A 25,742-nucleotide genomic window follows, 5' to 3' on the forward strand; every position below is an offset into this window, starting at 1 on the left:
TGCCCCCTCCGGGCAGCAGAGCCCCCGCGTCCTCCATCTAAACTGTCTTCTTCTATTTATCCCCATCCGTCAATCTTCCTCTATTCTATCAAACTATTAACACCTCTCAATACTCTTGCCTTTGTGGGAAAAAAAGAAGAAGCTCTTGCCTCTTGCATTAAGATGTCAAATAACGCCTCATACTAACAAAAACAAAGCTGCAAAGGTCCAGCCTTTAATTCTGATAGATCGACGTATTTATGTATATTATGCTCGATACCATCGCCATCTTTGGAGCAAAGTACTAATATTTGAAAACTATTCTAGAATCTTTAACAGCTATTAAGCAATTGAAAATTCAACAAGGGGGCTCAAATTGAATGGTTTATGGAATTTTGTATGTTAGGGGATGATCTGTAAAACTGTGATAGTACAAGGGGGAGAGATGTAGTTATGAGGAATATAAAAACTCTCTCGTGGATGTAGAGATTCTCCCTCTTCGAAATTTCTCATCTACGCAATCGTAATCAGGCGATTTTCCGATCTCTGTTGACACACTTGAACTGACTTGAGAAGCTTCTTCACGCTGTGATCCGCTCGAATTTCTGTAAGTTTTATCTCAAACTTACGGTTTGCACATTGTATTTATATATTCCGTGCATCTATCTGTAACTGTTACCGCTTCATTTTTTTTTTTTTGAACGGCAAAAAAATTTCTGTTACAACGACCAAAAGGAACAAGGAGAATGACATCAAATTCCTAACAAAGTTAAGAAAAATCGTGTGCCCAGTCCGAGACCCAAACCCTCGATTGGCAAGAAATCAATCGAGGATCATCTCCAACTATAGCTCGATGCTCTGCTTTTACAAACCCCTGCGGACGATTGCTCTCCGTGCACAAAAAAGAAAAAGATTACAAATTCACTTATATAAGCAGAGCTGAATGGCAACGCATTTTTTTATTTTATGTTAGACGCAATTATACGAGGATAAGTACATGTTTTTTTTTAATAACACAGGTGTTCGGGTCAGCTTAGGAGTGCCTCGACTAATTTTGGGGACCAATCCCACCATCCGCTAGTGAGGGCTGGTTATGATCCGGCCCTAAAGAGTTGATGGTACCTGGGAGGTTTTGAGCCTGAAACCTTAGGAGAGAGCAAAGCCGTACGTGTCTCGTCTTGACCACCAACCCAATCCCTTGGGGTTAGGATAGGTGAATGTCATAGGGTCTATCTATTGACAACACATTAATCCCTTGGGGTTAGGATAGGTGAATTTTATAGGGTTCTTCTATTGACAACCACAGCCCAGGCTGTCAATAAGCGAACGAAAATAACAAAAACACACACACACACAACAATACACTTTCTACATTTTCACCCACTTCTGTACACTTTTCACATATTTCAATACATTTTTTAAAACCTTAACGGGTTGTTTTTAGCATTTTCCTATATGCCCTTGAGAACACATGACATTAGTGTTGATTTTTGTTGCCTTTTAAAATACTCTTACAGTGTGATATAGTGGATAATTTGCTAGAAAAGAATGATATAAGAGCAGCAAACGCCCCTTTAATTGTTGAGATACACAACTGATTAATGTAGCTCACGAATAGAAAAGACTGATATAAGGGCAACAAATGACTGTGATTGTTGAATTCGGGTTTCCGGCGACTTGATTCTTTTCACATAATGAGTTTGTTTTCAAGGTGACCAGGTCACGCACTAGTAAATTCTCGGGCAATATGTGTGGAAGCAAAGACTGTAGCTTTGAGCTTTGTGTTTATGTTTATGACAAAGTCTCCTTATGGAAAGTTTACATGATGTTGCCCAATGAAATGAATCCACTTCAACTATCCTTGGCTTACATATCGAATTTACAACATACAAAAACAAGTTAACTCTTGGGTCCACATTATGGATGTATCGTTGATGGTTGGAGAAGTTCATGCAATGTATGTGGTTGTTGCATTGGTGTCTTTCTATTTTCAGACTTCATTTTCTTGGTGGTTCAGCAGTTGTAATATAAGGTAATGTTAAAATGGTCTTTTCTCTACGTTCCAAATCTAGATTTTTCACTCCAAATTCTTGGTGAGGCTGCGACGTAAGACCTAAGGCGGGGTGTACATCGCCACAACTTATGCAATGCCAACGACATGAGTGGTGCCTCTTAAATCTGAATTATTTTTTTATTTAAAAGAGATTGGATATGTATTAGAAATTTGATTTTATGATGCGTACATGTTTTTATTTTATCATTAGGTAAGATGGAGGTGAATTTGCGGGTTTCAGTTGATAATCATCTACAGTAAACGAATAAGAGATCTAGATTAGGTTAATATGGCAAATATTAACCAATTTAGGGTCTAGACAAATTTTGTAGGTCTAAAGTTGCATGTAACTTCAATTTGTCCTTTTTGTGGCCTTTTATCATCGGATTAAGTTATAGTGGTGAATGTACCCCCCCGATCATATATTTTGAGACCTTGATTGCTTGAAGTTAGATGACAAATGTACAAGGCTATGAGTACATTCCAAGTCATGGAGCTCTAACTTCTAGTCTGAAGGATCTGTTCCTAATTTCTTATCTTTAAGCAGCCTCTAATTGGGCCACCAGTTCTGGTCTTAATAGATATGCTTCATCTTCTCTTGGTTTTTCTTGTCCTTTTGCAGTATGCCTTACATGGATTTATGCTTTGCTCCCTTACTTTAATACCTTTGGAATTCATTTATTTAAAAGATGGGTGCGATTTTGTGGATTTCCTTTTACATTGCATCTTGTTGGTTTGGATTTCAAAGCATGTCATGTGAAGGTAAGGTGTAAGAATAAGGAAACTTTCTCCATCTGAAATTCTCGATATGCAAAATATGTTCCCTTTATTCTTAGAATCACATCTCGAAGCTAATTTATTTTCAACATGATATGTTGAAAACCATGTTGGGACAAGGGAGAATGTAATCCTTCCCTTGATCAATTTCTGGGTTTGAGCTTTTCAATTCACATGGTGGTTTATAGGGCCTTTTTGTATGTGGCCTTTTTTTTGTATACAGGGCGGCATTCCCTTAATGCCTTCTTTCTAATATAATTATTTACTTCACGGAAAAAAATATTCAACATGATATGAAAGAATACTATCATGTAAAGTGAGCCAGAATAGGCTCTTTTCGCAATTGCAACTCCCACTTGATTATGTTCAACTAATGTGTCCACTGTATTATTTTCCAGAGCTAGACAAGTAACATTCCAGAGCTAGAAAGTGCTGCTTGTCTATTAAGCTAGCCTGGACACCTGAGTTATAAAAAAAAAAAAAACAATAAAAGAACAAAGTTCTAATTTTCTTCTATGCTGTTTACTATCTTTCTTTGGTGATCTTTTGGCCGGTGTTCTTTTGATGTAAGATTTTGATAGGATTTCATGATGTATGTACATTCTAATCAGTGAACTGGAATACGTAGTTGAAGGACCTAGGCATTCACAAACATCTGGACTGAAGCTGACGTTAGCTGTGAGAAAACTTGGTTATTAGCTCACCCCACCGTCCTCTTCATTCTTGTAAGTTGCTCCTCCTATGGATACTTTCCAGTTTCTATGCTGGTTGCAGGGGCATTATCAAAGTTCCTTAAATGTTTTCACTCCTTCAGAGTTGGTGCTTTTGGAAATGATTGATTTTGTTATTTCAATTGCAAAAAATACACCTTCCCTAACGTAAGTGGATTACTTTTGCTCTTTCTTTTCAGTAGGTTCCTACCATCACAAAAAGAAGGGGGGGGGGGGGGGGGGGGAGAATGTAACAGAGATTGCAACTGTTGTTGCCATTAGAACCACATTTTTACATTTCAATGATGCCATTATTGTGCATACTGCTTCCAACCTCCTTTAGATAATTGTGCATACTGCAACAATACTGAATTCTGTTGAAATAGTTGTCTGGTTTATTGGTTAGTTTGCTCCGTTTCTGGACCATGGAGTGAAGCTTATAAGCATTTGTCTATTGAGGAACTAAGCCAGTCAACTAAAGTTGGGGGTGAAACATTCTCTCTCTCTCTCTCTCTCTCTCTCTCTCTCTCTCACACACACACGCGCGCGCGCGCGCGCGAAAGGGAGTGATGCAGTTTTGACTCGAGGACCATGAGCATATTAGGGAGGTAAGGGGAATAATATAACACTTATGGATCCATCAATATTAGTCATATTGTGCCAATGCAGACAATTGTGCTATCATGCAGCAGGATATCTTTTCCTTTCTTGGTATTTATCACCAGATTCACAACAAACTGACTTTGGCTTATCCCTTGGTATGGATCTGATGCCCTGCAATGAGTGTTATTATTTTCATAAGCAATATGTATCTATCTATTTCCCCGCGTATGTTGCACTTCTCAAATGAGTTTTATGGTATCTACTATCTAGAACCTCAAATGTGCCCCTTTGTGCATAAACCTCCTCCTACGAGGGTGATGAATCTGCTCTAGAATTTCAATACTGAGATTCAGATCCAGTTCGTTGACGGAACCTGATTCCCATCGATCTTCTCAAGCATATGAATCCCAAAGTACTTATTGAGAAGTTTTTAAAGCAATGACCTGGTGAGGAAATGTATGGTTGGAACAGGGAACTTGTTTCTTGTGATCTTGTCTGACCAATTATCCACATGATGCTTCAAATGAGTTTTATGGCTGCTATTACCTGTTACATTCATCATTTCTGAAACAGAGGATTTGGTGATTTCCATGGGGTTTCTATCTCTATAAGTGCTGGTTAGCTTATCATATGATGGTGCTATAATTGCCCGGGGTGAATCAAATATTGACAATCCTAGAGTCTCATGGCTATAACAATCAAAATCTTGCTGTGGAGCAGACTAGTGCAAAACTGCAAATAAAGATGCAGCAGGCATATGCTATTTCCAGAAACACTAACCTTTGGATTAGGCTTTCAACGGATGCTGGATCACTTAGTTGGATAGAAGATGTTAGCCAAAGGCAATCACACTTCGAAATGGCCCTAGTCAGGTATTGCAACATTGCTCATGTATCAATCTTCCTATAAGTTCCTGAATAACAAATGAAAATGAAAGATGTCTCGTAGATATGTACCCTCTATTGTTCTTAAATTTTTTGGACCGGGATTAAAATTACAAAAAACAAGGCCTTGGAATCCAACTATGAAGTGAAAAATTAAGTAAACAGGCAATGGGGCAGAACTGCTCTTCCGAGGACCGTTTTCTACTGTTTCTGGGTATCCTTGAAAAGTGAATATCACAAACCATGTGTCCACATAACTGAAATCAAATCTACTTTTGTGTTCACCGCTTGTTACTTGTTCTTGTTCCATGGTTTGACGATAGATAATACCACAATTATTGCTATAACAATCAGAATAATCATGGCAATACACATGCATTTTCTTGATTTCTTTTGCAAGATCTTTGCAGCTTGGAGGGCATCTGTACCCGTGTGCACGTGGTCCACTGCACTTGTCACCTGCAACCAAGGGAGAGGAAAACAATTGATATGGCAATTGATCTCTGAAATTAATATCCTAGGAGTGAATCAATCCGTAGCATAACATGTCATAATCATGATATGTTTAAGGAGCTATGTACTTGTTCGATGTAGATTTCTATGGTAATTCGCTGATGCATCACACACAATGGTAGGTGCCAATTTGGTAGTGATTTTCTTTCCCTTTTTTTTTTTTTGCTTTCTCTGTTTCCAAATATTCAGGGACTCAGGGAAAATTCAACCCTACATAAGTTTTTAGCCAATTCTACCAAATTTTGATAACTAAGTACTCTCCTCACCCAGCATCTCTGTCGACCCCTTTTAGCCACCTTCTCCTACATGCGATCCCTCTGGCTGAATTCCATTCAGACGATGAATGGCTTTCACCCAATCATAGGTTAAGGAACCCGTCGGCAACCCCCTTTGGCCGCGACCCATCGCTGCTGGTCACCTCTAACTGTTTCGGTGACTCCTTCCTTCGACGACAAAAGTTTTTTGAAAAATGAAAAACAAAAGGTATACCAAATTGTGATGCTAATGGTTTGCTGCCAACCCTCGTCCCTCGTCAGCGGGGGTCTGTAAACAATGGTGCCTACTTCCTTTAGCAGAAAGCCTTACTCTCATGTAGTTCGAATGCAGTGCACGTGACCGCAACTGGTCAGGTAAGAAAGAAACTTGTAGCAAGTGACGCGAAATTGCATCTGGGTCAGAGATAGAAAAGTCGCTCTAAACTCTAAACGCAGCTGTGATCTTGCATATGATTCCACCAGGCGCCAGGGGTATGTTGTATTTCCATCCATCAATCAAGGCTAGTGGCGAAGAAATCCACTTTGTGCATAAGCTTAGATTGAAAAGAAATGAATCAAATCATACGGCTGGCGTGAAGAGAAAATAGAGATAAAAGTTGGACATGATGAGACGACAAAAGCACGATTCAGAAGACATGAAAAGGGGACCTTCCTAGTGAAAAACCAATCGGGGAAAACCGAAATCCTGGTACTTTTGTGCTGGGAGTGCAACTAAAATTGTTCATTCTGGTCGGATACACTCGTCAATCCTAATTTTCTTCAAGATCTCTTGCATGTTTCCAAGGGATAATAATATACGAGACCGAATTCCTAGTTCTTATGAAATCCGCTAAAATTGAAACGTGTCTGGAACAAGATGAAAGGACTCGAGGCCCGTTTATTTACCTTCCATATAGAAGACATAACAGTTACAAGAAGTAAAGCTGATCATGCTGATAAAATATGATATTAGCCATATCAAATTTCTCAACCCAATGCAATCTTTTAATCAATCAGCTAAAAAACCCACACACAAGGGCGGGCCATTGTCCTGAAAACCAGGGCCCTGTTTGATGGCCTCTCTTAGGGGTGGGTTTGGACTGTTAATAGAGTGGACACTATAATAGCTGCCTGATTGGTTCTGAATACCGTACTGGTTAGAGTACCGGTTTTTATACTGGTACGGTATGTTCCGGTACCGGTGAGATACCACATACCATTTTTGGATTTATCACTATTAGTGTTATTTTCCTACAGAAAAGAATTTATTAGTATAATATACACATTTATTAAAAATAAAAGTAGTCCGGTATTTGTCCGGTAATAGAAACATAAAATAAATTTAAAAATAGTCCGATACTACACGGTATAGGCCAGTACTGTCCAGTACTATCCGATATCGGTTGATACTGATTGGTATTTGTGGCGGAATGAAATTAGAGGTTTAGGATACCAGATTTGGACAATATCCATACGTACTGGCTGGTATTGACTGGTACGTTACATGATTCATAACCTTGGTTTGATTGCCTTCTGTGAGACTTGGATTACCAGTCCGGCTCGACCACGAATGCCTTGTAACAAACTCATGGGATGAGGATAGAAGAAAAAAAAACTCTTGGGATGTCTTTGCTAATCAAGTCTTCCCCCACCCCTACAACGGAAAGAAAATGTAAAATGACTAGACTGACCCCATCTCCCTTCCGTAAAGTAAAGAGAAAGAAAGAGGCCATGAATGGAAATTCACCATGCTAATCCTATCACTCTTGCAAAAAAAGACATGTACCTATTTATCAATTCCTACCTCCAACCCAGATTAAAATAAATACGAGAATAAAATATAACCAAACCAAACTGAACCTTGAGTTCCAATTAATTAAGGTCGGCTAACGAGAATAAATTATACAAGGCCAAAATACAAACTTATTACTAATCCCTCCTCATCAATTTCCGTGGCAATTCCATTCTCAGTTACTCACTACTAATCCACTCAATCGATAACATGTGTGGAATGAGATAGGACGAGTTTTTTTGATGAAACTAACAGTGAAGAGATGGAATTCATAAGTTATAGATTAATGGTATTCGGAATACCAAATCATCCATGGTAATGTATACTAGAGAGGAGAAACAACATTTAGACTACATGTCCTCTCAATTTGAATATCATTCCATTTGAAGTAGTTCATATAAACCAAACAAATTAGTAGTAGAAGTTTTTATATGAAGATCAAAATTTCGTATACGTGAAATGAAGGAAAATGTTGGCCCGTTTCAAAAGAAAGATGGGAATGATTTGTGCAAAATTGCCCTAAAAGCGAGAAGAGCCACCAGCCAGTTAGTCCAGTTAGTCCACAAGGGGCATAGTTAGTCCAGTTAGTCCACAAGGGGCATACTATTTCGAAAACCTCGTAGTCTCGGCAAGGATAAATCTTCAGGATCATGCTACCACTTAAATATACTCACCAAGATTCAAAACCTTTGGCTTCGGAAAGAAAGATTTTATAGTGTCCCTCTTTGGTTCTCTTTAGGTAGCAAAAATGAAACAATGAAAACCGGCACTATCATGATAATATCAGGCTTATCAGCAGTCAATAAATCAAAACGTTTGAACCAAACCAAACCAAGTTCCAAAGGGAGCTTCAATTCCCAACCAATTGGGATCGGCTACATAAAATCTATTTACTCTAACGAGAGGATTGTTTTCTGTCCTATTGAAAAACTTAGCTTCTTTCGAAGTACTTCTTCTAAACTCAATTTGGTCTCTCCTCTTAGTGCTACATCTATCAAAACCGTCACTCCACTTGAATAGCGCAACCGACCGATCTATCATAGACGTGTTCAAATCAACTTAATTTATTTTCTTGCATCATATCTTTTATTGGTACTGCCCCTACGGCTACCATTCCTTGAAGTTTTTGTTTCTAATTCTATATTGCAAAATCTAACCACATGTATCTCAACATTCTCATTTCAACTTGTAAACCAGAATGTCTTATCAAAACAAAACCCTTTGATGTGAAAACCTGCTGTCAATTTTACACTATATTAGACGGTCCAACTCCTCAACCCGAAGAAATCACCATGTTTGTGAGACGACCTTTACACCAAAAACTAAAAAGAAAAGGAAAAGAAGTAAAGAAAAGACACACCAAGGAGTAAAGCATGCACATGCAAACGTTTGCAAAGGCTCTAAGTCAAAAGCTTTCACAACCAACTTAAAGACCATTTCTAGTCCACAGACTCAAGCACCCTTTCCACTCTTCCAAGGTTGGATGACACCGACGACTATGATTCCTACTATGACTAAGAGAATAACAATGGCAATGCACATCCATTTTCGAGAATTCTTCTGAAGTTTCTTTGCGGTCTGAAGAGCAGTTGTACCTGATTGGACATGATCAACTGCATTCGAAACCTGAACAAGCTTTCTATTAACACGGAAACAAAGCAAGAACACACTTCTGCAATGCTTTGGCAGGGAGCAGATAAAGAAGAAGAACAGAAGCAAACCTGGCTTTCAATGTTGTCTAATATTTCTCCTTGAGCCTCAACCAATACGGCCATATCAAGATAAACCTGAAATGTACAATCGTGTGTATGAAGTGGGTGGTATTGAAAAATCAAATATGGGTTTCATCAGAATCCAGATATACCTGATACAAATCTAGAAGCTTTTTCTCTAATTCCTTCACCGCATCGTGTCTCTCCTGAATTTCTTCCAGGGTATTTAGCACCTGTAACAATGTTCCCACGGGCCCACACATTACCAAATCTAGCAGTCAAAAGTATTGGACCCAAAAAGAGAAACATATAAAAGTAAGGCTCCGAACTACCCTACTTTAAACTCTGGTGGAGAACACCGTAATATGTGCTGCTTTGTATTTGCAACACTTTTGAGGTCCATCAAATGAGAACAATTATCTCCTATATGACCTATTTTTTCATGCTTCTTTTAGTACTACTACATCAGTTAATTATTTACTCCAAAACTAGTATATGAGCCTGGCTGTCTCTCCACTCATAACCAATTGGTATTGAGTTGGATGCTTTAATATGATATCAGAGCTAGGGTTTTGGAGAATTCGCTCTCCCTTATTTGTGCCATAAATGCACCATTGTTTGTTGTGATCCATGTGTTATGGATCGTTTGTTTACCTATCCACGTGTGAGTTGGGGGTCACGTGCGGGAGAGTGTTGGAGTTTGTCCCACATCAGTCAATTATCTACTCCAAAACTACTATATGAGCCTGGGTAGCCTCTCCACTCATAGCCAATTGGTGAGAGTTGGATGCTTTAACACTACTCGCTTGATATCTTGTTACTTTTAGGAACCCAACACTAACACCTTCAAGCTTATGAGACAATGGGAAGTTGATGCCCTTGCTTTGGGACCCAAATCTTTAACATTGGACAAGGATAAATCTGATCAACCCAATTTCCATCACAGAAGCCATTAAAACCTTTCCCTGATAGCAACTTAATCGTAAAGTCCAAAATTTTAGTTCCTCTCGCAGTGAAAAAGGAGACCCAGGCTATGTAGAAACTGTTCTTTTCTCACTCCTAATGCATTTACCTGAAATAAATAGATTTTTGAAACCAAGTTGTAACCCAGGAATTTAAATCTAACTCACACATTTTACATAGAAAACCAAGTTCCATTTGATTAACTCCATTGGAAATATTAAGCACATTAACCAAGCAGCAAGTACCACAAAAAGGCCAATTTGTCATAAATGAGGTCAAATTACGTTAAACTTTCAGAGCAATGACTTTTAAGTATAAGATAAAACACACCTCCCACAAAAGTAGAGTAACAAAACAATAAAACTAATTTACTGTTAGATTTATCAGAGCATCCAGCCTAAATCAACTGGCTATAAGTGCAGTAGCCTCTAGATTACATAAACCAAGTTTGTGTGGCTTAGATGAGTGACGTAGGAGGAGTCTAACAACAAATTTACTTCTCAACATACTAATTTCACAATATGACTGATATGCAGTGATAAAGTCACAAATCAAGAGGTAGTACCTGTCCTCTTCCCATATCTTGCATAGCTGTCTGAAAGATTTGTTCGCTGTTTCCAGTTTCTATCAGGTGGTCAATTGTCTGCACGGCAATTAAAATTATTTGCAGTCAAGGTAAATTCCATAGTTCTATGACACAATTACAGCCCCAAAAAATAATTTAATAATTTAACTCACCTTTTCATCAGGTCTTGTTCCCGTGACTGCTCAGCCATCAAAGTCAAAAGACAAAGTGGAAACAGAAGGAATATAACCCAAATCAGTAAGTGATATGTGAAATTATGTTACATAAACCATCGTTTCAACATCATGTTAACTTTGTCATTTCTAACACTAGACAGAAAGATGCGGACCTGTTATGACTCTTCTCTCCACAACCTCCCGATACTCATCTTGGATTCTTTGCCTCAGAGTCTGATACAATAAATTGGGTGAGAGTATGAAAAGAAACCATTCAGCAAAAAGAATATATGCACAAAATATACCTGAAATTCCATCATTAGGTCCCTGAACTTTTTGGTTACACCACTGCAGTTCAAGAAAATAAAAGATTATGAGTGGTTCTAAAACAACAAACATTTATAATCGAAGACTGAAATCCATATGCAGCAGGAGCATCACACTTTGTCAAATTCGTTCTTGATCGATCAACAGCTGTTCCCTTTCCACAGCCAGGCTTCTGCCGATTGGCTAAGTTCTAGAAAGTGAAATGAGAAAATCAATATTCTCTTCTACAGCAGGCTAACTAGCATAAGACAACATATTGATAGATACGGTAACAAAAGTGTTGAGGAATACATCTTTGCTTATTGCTTCCAGTTTTGCTTTGACATTACGTGCAATCTTTCCCACTTCGTCAACATCCTTCTCCATGCGCTTTTTGATTGCTGAAATGAGAAAATCAGTTCTTTCAGAGCTATTGCAGATGACAAACTACAGAAAATGTGAGCAATTGGCTAACTACACCTAAAATTTTCTCTACCAGTCATTGCTAGAAATATCACCACCGTACCACTTGAGAAGGAAAAGGTTTCATCATGTGATGGCCAACACAGTCATATAACTAGCAAAGTTACACTAATTGAGTTACTCAGCATGCGGCTGATGCACAGAAAACTTGCTATGAGATACAAGTGTGTGATAAGCCATTTCTAACCAAAAGGTTGCCACATAATAGCGGAAAAGAAAAAACAAGGATTTGACCTTTCATGGCAGATGCTTTCGTAACGGCCTTTGACTCCTCATTCGCATCCTGTCGAAAAAGGGCAAATATTTTTAGAGTCTCTAAAGCTAAAAAGTAAACCTTCCATAAACATAAGGTTCGTCTTGTATCAATTGGTTTGCGTAAAACATGAATAAGCATATAACCCATGCTTAAAGCTCTGATCTTCCTTCAAACCCTGAATTCCACAGAACGGAGACCTCTAGAACTCCAAAAGCGGTATGAACTATTAATGGTAACGTATACTGTGCTGGTGTGCTAAGGTTTGAGAGACATTTAAGATCTTATTCAGTTATTCTCGATACATGCAACTCCAAAACATGAGAACATCGCACATCAGTCACAAAGTTAGGTAGAGTTCCACTGACATAGAATCCAGAAAGCGGCAGGAACAAAAGGGTATGTAACCGTCCTCTACTCCCTGCAGGAATAGCAATAGCTCTGTATGTTTTTTTTCATTAGTTTCTGTTTAGAAGAGAATGAAAAGGAACTTTTATTCCATCTTACACAAAAGTTTTGACCCCTCGATAGCAAGCTAGCTTGGGAAACATTTAACATTTTTTTTTACCTCAGAATCAGCTTTTAAGCACTTTCAAAGTTGTTTTTGGCCCAAAAGCGTATACAAAAACACAATTTGGCACATTTTCTGAGGGGCCAGGATCCAAATTCCAAAAGCTGTGCTTGGAAGTTTTCACAAACGCTCCCAATCGGATATTTGAGAGAACAACCTATCGCTAGAGAAAAATTCTAAATTTGACTATTTGAGTATACAACATTAAAAGGAGAACTATCCAGTTCATACCTTAACTTTCTTAAGTAACTCGGAGACCTTGTCTACTTGTTTGTCAACATCTTGTATCTACAACACAGTTCAAGAAAGAAACATTAAGTTAGAAAATGGATCCACTATAAAACAAGAACATAAAGAAAATAAATACTAAGAAGCCATGGAAGCAAAAAATTGATAGATAATCTTTTCACGTTCTTTTACGGTTCCCTCCACTTCAAGTTTCATCCAAACCCTTCATCTTCCAAGTTCCAACATACTCAAGAACTCCAACAGGGCAAAAGTGAAAAGTGGGATGATATTTCCTAGATCCTACCCGTGTTACGGTTCGATGTTCCACATAGCATGTGTAAGTCATGTTGGACACTCAGACACTTTGAACAAGGGAACAAGTTATGTGTCTGACAATTTTTGCTTACATTAATAAGACAAAGTATGTCTTGCCGTCTAGGTTTAAGTTTACCATACAATTGTCCATCAAACTCTTAATTATGCATTACAATGCTTCGTCACAATTTCTCCTTTTCTTATGAACTAAAGGACCAATATAAGAATATGAATATTTTGGGGTCTCCGTGTCCTTTTAAATATAAATTTAGATGAATCTGAATCTGAACCTGAATCTTGGACATGTATCCGCACCTGGCATCCATACCTAAGACCATCAAACAAAGCTAAAATCAAGCTTATTTAAGGTGGCTATACCTGTTTATTGAAAGAATCCATTCCCAAATCTGATGCACTCCTCGTGACTCGAGTACCCATCTCGATATCTTGCTCTCTGGAAGGCTGATTTCTTGCATCTGGGTCAAATGAATCCTGAAACAGTTCACAGCCACACAAACTTAAATAAGCTTTATCACGTGAGATAGAAGACATAAACATCACAAACAATCAACTATCAACTTATCCCTGAAACACAAACAAATAATCAGCTACCATAAAATACACAAGAGAACCTTCAACAAAGTAGTTGCCTAACAAATTCTATCCAACATGATTTAAGTTGGAAACTTACAAAACTTTTTGGACACCGCTGAATGAACAATTAAATGACCATTGACCAGAAACATAGCATTCATATCAAATCAACCGTTCCAAGTACATTAATTAATATTTACACTACGAAGTTGCAAAATAAACTAAGGAAAAAAAAAATTCTAATTTCAAGACTACAACTTATATGACAGACCTTGAAAAAGAAATCTCCAGCTTAAAAGAGTCTAATACAACTGAATGGTATCAGCAAACACAATTACAGATACCATTCAAAACTCCATATCTCTTTCGAAAGACCCTTACTTACATATGGGTATTCTCCAAATGGTCAAATACAACTGAATTGCATCTGCTAACACAGTTACACATAGCAGAAGGCTCAAAACTCAATTTCTCTTTCAAAAGACCTTTTAATTCCACATGGGTATTCTCTAGACGTGTTCAATTAGCACCAATAACACCAACAACAAGATATCAAATTATTATCAAACATAAAAGCACCAAATTATTTACCAAAAAAAAGTACCAAATTCAAACCGAGAATCCCACTTCTGGGCATCAGAAAGATTCGACCTTGAACAATCAAATTCATCAATAAATCTCAATAACATCGAAAACATTCAATTACGTAGATGGGTCAGAAGTACTGGTATTATTAATCAATTAAGAATCTGAACAGCCGTTACTTCAAGAAATCAAAAACCAATATATTAACAGCCAATTTTATTCAACAAGAATCAAGCTTACCGAGAGTAAATCGTTCATCTTGATCGAATCAATTCAATCACTTCAGAGAGAGAGAGAGAGAGAGAGAGAGAGAGAGAGAGAGAGGCAAAAAGGGAGCTCAAGAAAAATTGGGTCTACTGCTTATACATATGTAGGCATATTTGTTGGGAAAAACAATTGGAAATATTTTTATAAGGCCGGCGACAAAGAGAGACGTTGTAAAAGGACCAGAAAGTGCATGTGTCTGATCTGTACTATTAATTACTAAAACCTAGGCGTTACCTATGAAATGAACATAAGATTTGGAGTAATACGGCCCAAATAAAAATTCTTGTTTTCTAGTATTTCTTTTTCTTTTTTGTGTGTCATTTTTTTTACAGTATATGTTTTTGAACAGACGGACGAAAGATGAATGAAGACATCTTTAAATATTTGTATTAAATCTTGATAATAATGTCGGGCGTGACTAACCAAAACAATGAGACATTCATATTTATTGAGTCATTAATACTTGTAGTTTATATAGGAAATGTACTAAATTCATTCATACAAACTTAGGTAATTACCCAACCAAGTGGGCCAATTTGCAAGTTCTCCATATTGGAGACTTGGAATTGCTAAAAGTGTTCTTGATTTTTTTTCCTTATAATTGCTAGCATTTGTACAACTTTATAGAGAAGAAGAAAATAAATAAAAGTCTGAATGATAAGTTTATTGGACCACAATATGAATTGTGATCCGTACGTACTAGTCGATCTTCCAATTTGTGTCGTTCTATTTGAGTTTTTGTTAAATTGGGGTTATATTTTTTGATTTAATCATTAGTTTTGATGATCTGAATTTTAAAATCAAAACATTGTGAAAAAAGAAGTTATCCAAAGACGAAAGACTTTCGAAAGAGGTGTACATACTTAATACTTCTAATTAAAATTTTGTTATTAGAACTTTTTACATAATATGAAATTCACATTTCAATACTTTTATCATCGCTCTTTTCGAGACTAATCAATCATAAAATTGAAAAAAATCTAATTTCTTGTTAAATATCAATGAACATCCTACTATTTTTATGAATAACTAATCCAATCCCAACCCACCTCAACTCTCATTGCCGCTTGCATTTTATTTTAGTTTTCTCTCTTTTTTTTTGCATCACTTATAGGTTCACTGATAACCTAATTATGCTTTTTCTAAGCTTTTTTTTTTTCAACTCACCAGGACCAATCTAATAACTTTTCACAACATACTATTTTTGCAAAGATTCTGATTGACAGGTAGATGCACATCTCTTACAATCGAAAAAAGGTAAACGTTAATTGAAATGCCGATGCAAAATACATTTGAAGAAACTATTGGGAAAAAAAAGGAGAAAAGAAGACATATGTAAAGGATATATCAAGGATATCACAATGTTAAAAAAAGAAGTAAGGTAGTCATTACACCTTTACAAGCATAAAGCTCGTGCTGCATGTTTAAAAAACGAAATGAACAATTTTCATTCATTTAATTTTACATGTCAAACATATGTAAATTTACTTCAAAACTTGACAAAAAAGTAGACATTAGACACATTACTATCCTGCCTTTTGCAGGTTGGCATTCTTAGAAAGTAAACTGTGCTACCCAGCAATATAGATATGAAATGAGAAGGTGGGATTGGTCCGGGATTCTTACCTTCAGAATTGGTCAAGGTGCGTATAAGCTGTTTGTGTTATCGAAAAAAGAAAGAAAGAAAGATAAGAAATGGTATTTCAAAACATGATGAATTTCATGTGTTGTCTAAGTTACATTTACTGGAGTCTCTTAATCGGCTTGCTATCGTCATATTCTATTCAGCTAGAAGGCAGAATCGATTTGTCTTTTTGAATAAAAGATTAGGGAGAGAATGAGTAACTATAACTTGGTGAGTAATGGCTCGAAAATAAACTTGCATAATGAAAAAATACAGAAAGTAAAATAATAAAAATGTTGATGTAGCAATTTCTTTGAATCTTTAATCGAATAATTTTGCCATCAACTATATAAAAGTCAATTAAGGAATCTTGCAGGATATGAATTTTTTTCAAAGGAAAAGAAAAGTCCCATAATCATGGTTAACAGGAGACCGTTCAACTTACCAGGAGGAGACCGTTCAAAAAGGAAAAGGAAAAAAAAAACTTGCCTTCGTGAGATGGTCTTCTGTCTGTTAAATAAAGATATCAGAACTCAAAGGATGTATATTGCAATTTAGAGTAAATTTTAAAAACCACTCCCGAGGTTTTAGAAAAATTCCACATTGCCCCTTCATGTTTGGGATATTACAAAATACTCCTTAACTCATGAGTAATAAATTACTCTATTGTCGTGATGCATGTAGATGCTAGAAAATTCAATGAAATTTGTCTGACATCATCAAACCTAATTACAATGTACCAACTTGTCTTTTCTTAGCTTGTAAAATGCTATTTTCCCACCTCTATGGCAGCGCAGCCTTTCAAGATCTATTGTAACTTAGATTTGAGGATGTCAGACGGATATTGTCAATTTTATAGCAGCTACATGACGATAATTGAGTAATTTGTTATGATATAGGTGATATTATGTAATTTTCCAAATTTGAGGAGGCAATTGATAATTTGCAAAACCTTGGGGTGAATTTTGGTAATTTATCATAAATTTATTAGGTTGGTTTTGTTGACTTGAAATATAGGATAATCCTTTCGTAGAAATTAACAACTTAATTTGAATGGCTCATGGCTAGAAAAAAATTCTACTAGAGTGAGGATAGCATTTAAGGTTTGAGTTCGAGTTCTCTTCTAAGATGTTAATTTAACTTTCTATCAATCATGTTATTAACCACAAAAATAAAAAAGCATTCCAAATACAATATTACTACCATGCTACACAAAGGAAGAAAATACCAAAAGAGAAACATTATAATTGGATCACTTTCGGTAGTAGCACTTATTAATCAAAGACGCAAGCAATTTTGTTTCCCCAGATCAACAAAGTAAATAAAAGAACATTAAAAAACAATAAAACTAGCCGAGAAAAAAAAAATTGGGCACACCAAAATGAGTACACCAGGGCGGCCATGTGGACGTTATGGCTGGTGTGGAATGATTATGTTTTCAACAATGCTTCTACGGTGGGTTGGGATGTGGCGGATTTAATCAAAACAAAAGTGGCCATATGGATGAGAGCTAAGCACAACATCAAGATGTATTCGGTGGAGGACTTTAAGAAATATTTGGACGGGATTCGTAGACTAAAATTGTAACTCGCTGTTGAGGTGCAGTCATCCAACTCTCTGTTGGATGAGGTTTTTTTTTGGGTTTCTTTTGTTTGTCTCTCTGAGATGCACTTTGTTTCTTTTCTTCTTCTCTCGATGTTCCCTTTCGAGTTTAATAAAATGTTTCGTTTGCCGAGCAAAAAAAATGAGTACACCAGATTGTGTGGAATCCATCTCGGAATTTTATAAAAATGATTCAAGCCGTTCAATTTGTTTAAAATCAGTTCAATCGATATCCATAAGGATTTTGATAATTCATTCGATTATTAGTTTCTAAATTTGAAGGGACCAAAAATTGAAGGAAATTGATCAATTTTTTACCAAAATTCAATTGATAGATATTTTACAAAGATCCTGAAATTTTAAATAAATTAAATGACTCAAATTATTTATATGGAACACACTCACAATTCCGTGTATTTTTTTTTTCTTTCAAAACAATAATAACATGTGATATTATGGATCCAAGAACCGGTACATTAAGAGGAAACTCCATCCCTAAACAAGGATCAAGAAACAATGGATCAAAAAACAAAACAGGAGGAGACTCAGTCCAAAGACTACCCACTACTCCAAACAGACGGAGCATTGCAGAAAATAACCAAAAACACCCGCATAAAATAGTGTACCCGTAGTGGGCTTGACTCAAGTAAATGAATAATGATCAGGCAATGGAAGAAATACCCAAACATTATCAACTAATTGTGGTCAATGGCTCTCCCATTAGCACATGTTCTGCAATCTACATGACATAATACTACTATCTGAGCAAGTTAATTACGATATCCCCATCAAGTGCAGGCTCCATAAAGCGTTTGTCTGGATATTGGATAGCCTCAACCTAGTGTTCACAAGGTTAGTTTGAGTTGGTTGATGAGTTTGCTACCCCCACATAAATGATCAGGATTCGATTTTTGAAATGAGTTTGCAAGAAAGTAATTTTTTGTGAATTTCATAGTCTCAGCGTGGACGACCTCCCTTAATTGACTGGACTGGGGAAGAGATTAGTTGAGGTATGTGTAAGATGACCCGAACACCTCCGATCGTTGTACCGAAAATAAAAAAATGTAAAATTGTAAACGATTCAACTGAAGAAATTAAATCGAGCAACTATTAGACTTCGATCAGAAAAACAATAAAAAGCAACTATTAAACTGAGTGTTACTTTTAAATCCTTTTTTTTTGTGTGGAAACACATTAGAAATGCATTGATAAGAAAATATTACAACCTACAAAACTTGCACAGGAGGAAAAAGTCATTCCTCAGGTTGATACAATTCATTCCACGACGGCGAGAGGACAATATTCAAACTTTTTTTGTAAGTGTTTCCGCGTGGAACACAAGCCTGTGGCGCAACTAGGTCTTTTGAGAGAAAGCTTTTCCTTGTTTTGTTGAAATATATAATGTATTTTATTTTTGAACGGCGAAGAAGATTTTATTGTTAAAACATATTATATAAAATACGGAAGCTACCAAGCCGATCAAAGATCTTCGAATGAGCCTACGGCCTTCCATACTCAGTTCTTCAGAATCGCTCAATGAAATGTCAACAACATAAGAAATTCAATTAGCTATAATGAACGCGGTTTTTCTTGAAAGAAAAATTCTTGAAATATTTTATTTTGCTTTTGTTTTTGCCACGCGTAATCATTTTCCCTAATAAAAAGCCGCCCGCAATACCATGTAGTTGTAGTGAGAAAATGATAGCCCATGACGTATTTTGATAATTAATATCTGCCAAGGACATGCTAAGAACATTTGTTAATGTTGAAAATGTCCTTGGCGGATATTAATTATCAAAACACGTCATTGGCCGTCATTTTCCCTAGTGTAGTTGGATAAACAAGGCGGTACTACCTTACTTATATAGTAGAATACAACTATTCAAAGGTTGGACAGTCTGTTCTAGATTAAATAAAAATCATTGAAAAAGTAAATCAGATTGAATCGGTCTTGCGGTGTGGATGGGGCTAATAATGAAGAAAAAAGAAAAGACAATATTAGAGGGATAAGATGTTAATTTTTATTTTGAAGCTTAGAATTTTATTAGTTTAAAAAGAATACGAATGTAAATTGCTGGTAATACCAGTTGTCTAAAGTTGTATAAATTTTAATTAGCTGATCATGGGTGTATATATAATACTTTGTTTACTGACATTTTAAAATTTCAAACTGCAATTAATTAGCTTGAGACTGCATTCTTCTTCCCTTTTTTGTTTGTGGAAAACTTTAATTAGGTTCTAAAGTTATCTTTCGGTTTTGTTTTTGCCAGCTCAAATTGCTACTATCGATTTTTGGATTTATCGTAGGGGATAAATCTCTAGAAATGGAAATTTGCCAGGAAAAGAATTTATTCTTAATTGGATGGATAACCAGTAGAGTTAAGATAGATATTTAAATAGTACAATTTATTTTGATCCTGACAGACTAACGGAGAATTTAATGGGGCAATGGTAAACAAACGTGTAACGCCCCGATTTTCTAAGGAATTTCAAAGGCATTAAGTAATACGTAATTCTTTAGAAAAAGTTTTGTTCCTTTAGTCATAATTCAGCAAATCAAGTACAATTTATTAAAAATCGAGGTTTGACTATTGCAACCCCGAAATAAATTTACTGAATCAAAATACATTAAATTTGACGATTTTATCAAACAACTTCAGAGCCGACTCTAGTCTTGTTATGAATCCCAAGCAACACCGACTCTAGTCTTGTTACGAAACCAAACCATACCTCAATCATCTCCACTGATGGCCAAACCCCCGAGACAATACAAAACTCAACCCAACGTGCATAGGGCTTTGGCTCATTAGATGTGTATTTGAGATTTGGGCCTGGCCCATTGGGTGTTTGGTTTTGTTGTACGGAGTTGGTATCTTGCCAACATAGGTATTTGGTGTCTTTGATGTATTTTTTCTTATCTGATGAAAATGTGAGGTGAGGAGATAGATTGAGTTATTGCAAGCTCTAACTTTTCAAAGCTACCTCAATGCATTACTTCTTCTGTTGTTACTACGGGTTTTTTTTTTGTTTTTTTGTGTATTGTTGATTCATTAATGATATGAAAACCTTTTTTTTGCCGATTAAAAAAAAAAACGTACATAAAGTTGGCATGAATAAACTACTCCTCCTCCTACCTTTTAGATGCGAACAAACCATGTGCGTGGGTGTGACAATGAGCGTGTGTGTTCATGCATGAAAAGAAAAACCAAAAGAAATAAGAATACAAAACAGCGGCAAATTCGCTGGCTGGATTGCGCCCGTTAATGACGGCCGACATAGATCAATTAGCCAAAGCCGAAAATCCAAAAACCACCAGTACACATGCACATAGACATACGGCCAAAGAGCCCCTAAACACTCTGACCCAGGCAAACAAAGGGCAAAAAGCATTTAGCAATGCCACCTTATTAGAATAGATGTTCCAATTTATGTACCCCGAAACCCTTAATTTTTTGGGCTTTTCCCAGGCCAAATTTGCAACCAAAGGTCTGGTATTTTTCACTCAGCTCACTAGAGTTGAAAAACTCCATACCAAAAGTGAGTGAAAAAATTGCCTTTCAATTTTAAACGGGGTTGGACTTTTTTTCCTTGTAGCCCCACATAAAATCAGTTCATTCTCCTCTCTACTGTGTAGCTGCAAAAGATACAGTGGATGATCATTCATCCATATCTAATTCTCGCCCTTTGCTTTGGTTGCTGGTGTGTGTAGACAAAGGCGATTAGGGTTAGGGCTCTTTCCTTTTGTCTTGGGCTTTCTTTTTAGGTGCTGGGCTTTTTGGTGTGTTAGGTGTCTTAACAACTTTGGGTTTTTTTTTAATTTTCCTTTCTAGAAAAAATGAGAGGTGAGGTGAGGTGAGGTGTAGTGATAAGCGAGGTATTATCTTTGTGCATGATGCTCCCTGACGTATTACTACAGGATTTATGTTTTGTACTCCCTCCGTCCTACTTTGTTATGCCCTTATTCCATTTTGAGATGTCTCAAAATGATGTGCTCATTTCAAAACTTTTCAATTTTGAATGTCCATATTACCCATCATTTCTCCCTCCTAAATCCAAATTTTGAACTTGATTTGAAAGGAAAGTAGAGCAAATTAATGACATGACAAGAAGTTGACAAAAAAGTCATAAGTTACAAAGGGGTAAAATGGTAAAATTGGCACAAAGTCAATGTAATTATGATCTTTTCTTAAATTACGTGAAAGTCAAAATAGACGCAACAAATTGGGACAGAGGAAGTATCATTTTTTAATGAAATGGAAACCTTTCTTTCCTTATTAAAAAAAAAAAAAATCTCTATCTTAATCAGAAAACATTGTGACTCATCAATTATGGGACAGAGAAATCATGCTTGGCGAGATGGTTTGCTCATGTCCGCCCTCCATGGAGACCAAGGTTTGAGTCCCATGAGAGGCAGAGTTTGGGGTTTCAAGACTATGGATAGCCTCTGAGCTCCTCGTTGATTAACTTCCCACTAACCCCCGTTAACTATAAAATATGACAAAAATAATAATAAAATTATTGGACAAATAAATCTAGTGTACATCTACTTTTGTAATAATTTATTTACATCTTTGAATTTTACTTGTGTCGTGTTGTGTCCGTATTGTGCTCGTACTTTTTTTGCAGAAATGCTATGTATACCGATGGAATTGTAGGGATATCGTACCGACCGGCGGCGCGGGGCCGTCTCCGGCCACCGGACGGCCGATCCGAGCCGTCCAAAAATTTTAAAAAAAAAAACCGAGGGGACCACGCGGGAATCAACGGCATCCGATGTGTGTAGGGTGCTTGATCTAAACACCTTATTTTTTGTGTATAAATATACACAAAAAATAAGGTGTTTAGATCAAGCACCCTACACACATCGGATGCCGTTGATTCCCGCGTGGTCCCCTCGGTTTTTTTTTTTAAAATTTTTGGACGGCTCGGATCGGCCGTCCGGTGGCCGGAGACGGCCCCGCGCCGCCGGTCGGTACGATATCCCTACAATTCCATCGGTATACATAGCAGTTCTCCTTTTTTTGTGCTCGTGCCGTGCCATGTGCCCCAAAACAACGGCTAAGCCTAGCGTGCTATAGGGATTGTGCCTTGTTGTACCATGCCCGAGACGTGTCGTGTCACTCTTAAACATGTCGTGCCTGTGCCGGCCCAACCCGTTTGACACCCGTTTAACATTTTTACTTTATAATTCAACTGATGTGAGACAAAAAGGGAGTTGTGTTTTCTGTCTATTAATTTTTAAAATTATATAACAAATATTTTGCGAGCATCAAAAATAAAAAAAAAAAGTTGCGAAATAAATTGGGACATATGGACTACTATTCTTAATCGGAACTACACATATAGTTAATAGCACAAATAGGTGACGAGAAAACATGTCAGTGCGTTCAAGTTTGACATCCTTACCTGGGACAGTGCAAACCAATATACACCATATTTCCTCCATAACGCCCTATTTTTGCTATCGGATATAGCAAGCAAATGGAGAGTGTGTTTCCTTCATTATCTTTTTGATTTATAAGTTGGTTTGACCATGACATTTTGAAGATAAATCTTATCATCCATCTTCTCTCCATATATGCCGCAATGTGAAGAATATTACGTCTTGTATAATCGATCGCCTCCCAACATTTTGGACACTTTGATAAGATAAGTTTCAATACCTTCACCTTCCCTATAGCTGCAGCTATATGAAGAGCTGTTTTTCCGCTATCTTCGTTTGTTATACATGATCGGACCTTGGGACCCTGCAACGCCTCCTAGCGCGCTGCAAGTTGCAGTGCTTGATTCTGTCCGTCCGTCTCGGCAATCAATGGTCCAGATTTTAAAAAAACTTTTTCGGGAAAAAGTTTAACTTTTTTCCGAAATTTTTTTCCTAAAATTTGGACCGTCCAAAACACTTTTGAACGGTGAGAAATAGCAATGCAAGATGCAGGGCTTTTGAGGCACTGCACCAACCCGCCTTCCATACATGACCCATGTATAATTGGGTAAGACAAACACATGTATTTTACCCAGACCTAAAGGTGTAATAACAAAAAGTACCTAGCTACAAGCATAATCAAAACATATACCTGATCGACTTTGTCCAGGGCCGGCCGGCCTGACATTTCTGGGGCTTAAGGCGGATTTCGAAAAAGGGGTCCTAATTCTTCCTTTTTGGCTTATAGTATTATCAAAATCTTCAACTTCCAACACAACCCAGCTGCCGTACTCTCCCTCCGCCTTATTTTAGTGCCAAACTTGCCTTGATACAGTCACTAAAGAGACCTGGATTGGCCTCCAAGCATTTTTTATAAGAAATTTCTAAAGAGCGTATCCCCATTAAGCCTATGCTGAACCTGATAAATCACAAAAAATAATTTTTTTTAAACGGCAAAGAAAATCTCATTATCTAAATCACAAAACAAAATATGGAAAGCAACTCTTCGTTAACAGTTACTCCAATCCCAAAATCCCTCGAATATGCCGGGAGCTAAAAGTTCCCGAAAAGGCCTGAAAATATGTTGCGGTACGACCTTCGTTTTGTTGATCGTCCTCGCATTTGTTTCTGTGACCCTGTATTTTACCATGTTTAAGCCTAAACAACCTCAAGTCACAGCCCACGCAGTAAGCCTTGAAAACATTGAAGTCCAAATCTTCCCAGCTTTTAGCCTCAATGTCACGATAGGCTTGGTTGTTACAATCAACAATCGCAACTACGGAAGCTTCAAATACCAGAATTCAACTTCTTATATCGATTACCATGGAACAAACATAGCAGAGGTTCTGATTGAAGGTGGAACTGTCCCTGCACGCCGGAAATACAACTTGAGCACTTACGCTAATGTTGCTGCTGGTAAGTTGATTACTGACTCACATTTCTTGAGTGATCTTATTGCTGGGAGTTTCAACTTGACATCCACGGCTACTTTGCACGGTAAAGCGACAGCGCTTAAGATATTTAAACACAAAGCGACGATTTTAAGTACTTGTGACATCTCTATTTTCATTCACAATCAGAGTCTGGAGTCCAACTGCCATTCGAAAATCAAATTGTGATGTTGGTAGAGAGAGTCCTTGCTTGTAATCATCTTTCATCTTTTACTTATTTTAATTACTTGCCTAGTTTTGTTAGTTTTTAAGTAAAGAAAATGCATGTACTACGTAAATCTAGTTGTACAAAATATGCTTGTTTCTCTAGCTTGTTGCTTTCCGTCGCTGGGGTTATGTTTGGATGGTATGACGATGATTCTTGTGGCACTTTTGTTTGTGCCGAAATAAACGAAACGGATGTAAAAAATACATGGATATGAATGGATTATAGAACGGCAAAGGCGAAAAATTTCAGTGCTAGTTTTGGTAGGAAATGCGGTATGCATTTTCCTGAAACGACAAGTTTTACATAGACAAAGAACGAAATAGTCACCTCAATATGGTCGTGATTAAGGGGGACGTGTACTACTCCATGGGTTCATAACCCAATGTACGTACAAGATATTGACGCCCTTAATTTCGTCTCGATTTGTGGGGTTCTAAACACCAAATTTATGGACTCCACGAGATTACATCTCCAATCCCGTGCCCTAATTAATCTTCCAAACAAATGAGCGATTGCATCAGGGTGAACTTCGAAAGGATGGAAAGGGAGGCAGAGTAATTCCACTTTAAGTCGACCATTGGTTTTGAATTTTTGCCAACTCATTTTGATTAGGCTATCGTGGAGCTTATGGTTGTTAACTTTAGCCATACACTAAACAAAACGTCTAGGTACACAACCTCACACATACACGTAGGACCTACACACACAACATCAAACACAATCTCTAGTGCGTGTGGGCCCCACATATATATGAGAAGTTATTTTTGGTATTGTATTTAGATTGTTGTGTATATAGCACAACTATATATTAAATGGATAACCAAAAAGTGATGTGATAACTTTTGATTATCC

The 25,742-nt window shown here is 37.0% G+C and overlaps 2 protein-coding genes and 1 long non-coding RNA gene across 8 annotated transcripts; 2 read left to right on the top strand and 1 right to left on the bottom strand.

Annotated features, from left to right (window-relative positions):
• Window positions 1–454: 454 nt before the first annotated feature.
• Window positions 455–5,768, top strand: LOC131330710 (uncharacterized). Of its 4 annotated transcripts, none has more exons than XR_009201170.1 (3): window positions 455–586; window positions 3,438–4,994; window positions 5,407–5,768. It is a non-coding gene; the product is annotated as an uncharacterized LOC131330710 (long non-coding RNA). The 4 variants fall into 4 exon arrangements; XR_009201169.1 differs by having other exon boundaries at window positions 5,417–5,768; XR_009201171.1 differs by having other exon boundaries at window positions 3,438–4,006; window positions 4,189–5,768.
• Window positions 5,178–14,717, bottom strand: LOC131330686 (syntaxin-132-like). 3 transcript variants are annotated; one of them, XM_058364361.1, is made up of 14 exons: window positions 14,631–14,703; window positions 14,557–14,600; window positions 13,516–13,629; window positions 12,826–12,882; window positions 12,005–12,053; window positions 11,600–11,688; window positions 11,425–11,498; window positions 11,287–11,329; window positions 11,155–11,215; window positions 10,979–11,004; window positions 10,806–10,883; window positions 9,430–9,510; window positions 9,287–9,352; window positions 8,719–9,191 (listed from the first exon to the last, which is right to left on the bottom strand). In XM_058364361.1, exons 2-14 carry the CDS (start codon window positions 14,572–14,574, stop codon window positions 9,018–9,020), a joined length of 930 nt encoding a protein of 309 aa, XP_058220344.1. In that variant the 5' UTR covers window positions 14,575–14,600; window positions 14,631–14,703; the 3' UTR covers window positions 8,719–9,017. The 3 variants fall into 3 exon arrangements, with proteins under 3 accessions (XP_058220345.1, XP_058220344.1, XP_058220343.1); XM_058364362.1 differs by lacking the exon at window positions 8,719–9,191 and adding an exon at window positions 5,178–5,465 and having other exon boundaries at window positions 14,557–14,717; XM_058364360.1 differs by having other exon boundaries at window positions 14,557–14,717.
• A 9,557-nt stretch (window positions 14,718–24,274) lies between these two features.
• On the top strand, window positions 24,275–25,072 carry LOC131328642 (uncharacterized). The gene is made up of 3 exons (XM_058361558.1): window positions 24,275–24,728; window positions 24,812–24,874; window positions 24,993–25,072. The coding sequence occupies exons 1-3, from the start codon at window positions 24,275–24,277 to the stop codon at window positions 25,070–25,072; spliced, it is 597 nt and encodes a 198-aa protein (XP_058217541.1).
• The last annotated feature ends 670 nt before the right edge of the window (window positions 25,073–25,742 follow it).

Source organism: Rhododendron vialii, chromosome 6a (assembly GCF_030253575.1).
Source record: "Rhododendron vialii isolate Sample 1 chromosome 6a, ASM3025357v1".
Lineage (NCBI taxonomy): Eukaryota > Viridiplantae > Streptophyta > Magnoliopsida > Ericales > Ericaceae > Rhododendron > Rhododendron vialii.